The sequence below is a fragment of the Papilio polytes genome, unplaced genomic scaffold, assembly GCF_000836215.1.
Source record: "Papilio polytes unplaced genomic scaffold, Ppol_1.0 DF822289.1, whole genome shotgun sequence".
Classification (NCBI taxonomy): domain Eukaryota; kingdom Metazoa; phylum Arthropoda; class Insecta; order Lepidoptera; family Papilionidae; genus Papilio; species Papilio polytes.
Genome location: NW_013526915.1, coordinates 1879732 through 1883337, shown reverse-complemented (window position 1 = coordinate 1883337; position 3606 = coordinate 1879732). Strand labels below are relative to the sequence as shown.

Below are 3606 nucleotides of genomic sequence, written 5' to 3'. Positions count from 1 at the left end.
AGTTACATTGATTTGTCTATTGTCCTTTGTTTCAATGGAGACGCTTGCTAACAGAATGGTGTCGATTGCAGGTCTTTTTATTTTACACTAGATGTTGCCCGCGACTTTGCCCATGTAAAAAAATATAGCCTATGTTACTCACAGATAAATTACCTTTCTAATGGTAAAAGATTTTTAAAAATCGGCCCAGTAGTTATTGAGTTATTTCAATACATACAAAAGTACAAAAATACAAAACTTTCCTCTTTATAATAGTAGTAAAGATATAGATAACTCTGTAATATAAGAGTATAGTATTATTATATTTAATTGTAAGTTGAATTTTGTAATACAAACATCGCTACGCAAAATTAAAAGTTTTAATATCTATAAATTTTCTTACAAAAGATCGACATAACTAAAAAAAGCTAATGTAACCTCTGGGGACTCGGCAATGCCCGCGCAAATGTAAGCATCTTGTTTATTAGTTAGGTTCTAAAATTACCTTGTACATACTTATCTTACTGGCATTATAAATGCGTAAGTTTAGGTATATGTATGGATGTTTTGTTAACGAATTTCACTGAAATTTAGTATAGATGTACTTATATAGTCTAGAACACGTAGGCTAATTACCTTAGCTAGTAAATAAATATCATATTTTTAATATTTGCGATGAATAATACTCAAACGTAACATAATGCTGGAAAGGAACTAAATGGCGTCTGTAATACTCAACAAACTTTAGCCATTCTCAGTTGTAGACGAGTATAATGGGTCAACATTAAAAACGTTCCTTCTCGTCCATTTTCACAACGTATATAAATCACGCGAAGTAAACTTTTTGAAGGCTTAAGCGATGCTCCCCAGTGTCGCCCTCTAGTCGCGAACAAAACTTTTTAACAAATGTTTACAACGTTTTGCTTTTTAACCTTTTAAATACCTTAATGTTCTGTTATGTTGAATGATATTTATTGTTGTTTACAACTTGGAGTTGTTTGTTGCAACATTTATAACAGATATTAAAACTAAACAAAGTTAATACTTTCGTACCATAAAGTAAGTTCTTCATATTTTTCCTAAGAAACACCGAATATTATAATAGTATATACCCTGAACGTTTTAAGCATTAAATTGCTTTAAAAATCGATTACATATTTATCACAAAGTTTCATTAAAGTGCAAAGTCCATTAAACAATAAATGTTCATTAAAAAAATATTTTAACGTGGAATAAAAAATAACGCCTAGTTATAAATCGCTATTAGAGTGTATTGATTCACTAGAGAGGGCAGGTTACGAAGGAAGCTCCCTCTTAATTACACAGCAGTTTATTTATTGCTACTTTTTATGCCCCCGTTTCTCGTTAACTAAAGCAATCTACGAAGACTAATTATCGACATTTCAGAAAGAATCTAAGCTACCTTTAAGAAATAAAGCGATGCTTACATTAAGCTGCACTTTAATTTATAATTAAAAAGACTAAAAAATTATAACAAAATACAAGTGAACATTATATTATGAGTATTAAAAATCTAACCATTACAACTATTAAGTTATACTGTCAGAATGGCTGGAATCATTAATATAAGTGATTAACTTTACTTAATATAAAGTCTTTGTTCAATTTATTAAAAAGATAAGACTTACGTATAGTTAAATCGGCACAGATCATCATTGCTGGTGGGATCTGGAGCAGGTACTGCCGCCCAATGCACCGCGCGACCGCCGCTGGTGACCGCTGCTAGGAGGCGCTGGCGGCAACCGCACGAAGACCACACGCTAGCACTCGCCACGCCTCCTGCCTGTGAGAGTGACAAATGGACTAGTCATTATCTATACGTTTTAGGCTAATAAAACTTCAACTTCTATTTATATAAGACACAGAGCATCTCTGCGTGGACATGATACATGAGTGGACAACGAAAAACTACAAACCATTTTTTATTTCATAACGTGACTTTGTGTTGCAATCTTCATTCAATATTCTATGATCGCTACATATATTAGTATAATACCTGCAATGGCGTTGGTAAATTTTCAACCAGCAAATAGCATTTCGATGTTGAATTCCAACGTCGAATTCTCTCCCTGGCGAGGACGTAGTGCGTTTCTATTTCTTTCCCTTCAACGGCAACTAACTCCGCCTGTAACAAATGATCCTATGCTTAATTATGTCAACGTATAACAAGATTTATCCATTACCATAGGGATTTTTAGACCGTACAGACAGCTCTAGATTTATTAATTATTTATTTTATAGATACGATCGATATCAAGGCGACTGCAACTCTCTTTTCTTTCAATTCATCTACAAAATACAATAGTCGAATATTTTTGTAAAGAGGGACTTCTTTTGAAGTTCTATATTATGACATATATATGAAACATGTGCAAGTGTCAAGTCACAGTCAGAAAATCATATGCAAATTCAATACAAGTTGCAAAAGTGTTGCATCTTATTTATAAATTCCTGGAACAGCGTCTTGCGAGTATTTCATACTGTACTACATTCTCATCGTGACATATTTGTACAATACTTTAAAGAATTTTTCAATTGTATATCAGACGAATACAGATATTCCGTCCGCCGGTAACTCCATATAAAATATGGGTTCAGTTGTGGCGGTTATGCATTTCGTATGCCAAAAAATCGCTTGCCAAGAACTTGTAAATGCTCCGTATATTTTTATTCAACTGCATAAATGTGCGGAAAAGATTTGGTATTCCTGTTGCAACTTTAAGTTTGTATTTATTGTCGCGAGGATTTTTTAATTTATTGTTCACGGAAAATAAAATTTGAATACAACGATCGACGTTACGGTACATGATTTTTAAAATACCAGTAATAGAATCAAATGTATCGTAAAAAAAGATATACTAAAATTGATGGGTAAAAACTCAAAAACTACTAAACCGATTTTGTAACTTCATTGTCATTAGATTACTCAATATCACTGAATGACCATTACTTTACTAATTACTAGTATTATAAATGTTTTGATGCATAGATGGATGTTTGTTAGAGTTGTTAGCATAAACGGCTGAATGAATTTCAATGGAATATAGTGTAGATGACCTCATAGGCTACTCAATTTTTTTTCTAATTCCACGAGGACGGAGTCTCGGGCAAAAACTTTTTTTTAGGTTATTTATTACTTAAATTGTTAATTCCGCACAGACTATGTGCGGTCATAAGCCAATATCATGTCAATAAAAAATGCTACAGCTTTTGTATTCTTAAACAAAAAAATCAGGAAGTGAAAACCCAAAACCGATCATCTTATAATAGAGAAGTATAAAGGTGTATTGGAGTTATTAAACCTTTTTTCCTTAGCTGTATCATAAATATTAAATCGCAACCCTCTAGTCGCGTGCTTCTGACTGATACGGCGTTTTATTACATTTTATTTTTATGTTTATTGAATTCTTGGCCCGGAAGAAGTTTACGGGTAATGTGATACGTATTTCTCGTATTCTAAGACTTCTTTTCTAGAAATAGAAAGAAATAGAAATAATTTTATTGAAAAATAAGAGATTTACAATTACAATAACAGTTATACCAATTAAAAGAAAAATACAAAATGTGTTTAATATATGATTAATCTGGTTATGATCTAGACTAGAC

The 3606-nt window shown here is 32.1% G+C and overlaps 1 protein-coding gene across 1 annotated transcript in view; it reads right to left on the bottom strand.

The window, feature by feature from the left end:
• LOC106106182 overlaps positions 1-3606 on the bottom strand; it is a 63292-nt gene that overhangs the window by 9333 nt on the left and 50353 nt on the right. The window contains exons 7-8 of the mRNA XM_013286729.1: positions 1997-2125; positions 1629-1783 (exon numbers count right to left, since the gene is read on the bottom strand). Of these exons, the coding sequence (XP_013142183.1) occupies positions 1629-1783; positions 1997-2125 (284 nt within the window). The remainder of the gene's footprint in view (positions 1-1628; positions 1784-1996; positions 2126-3606) is intronic.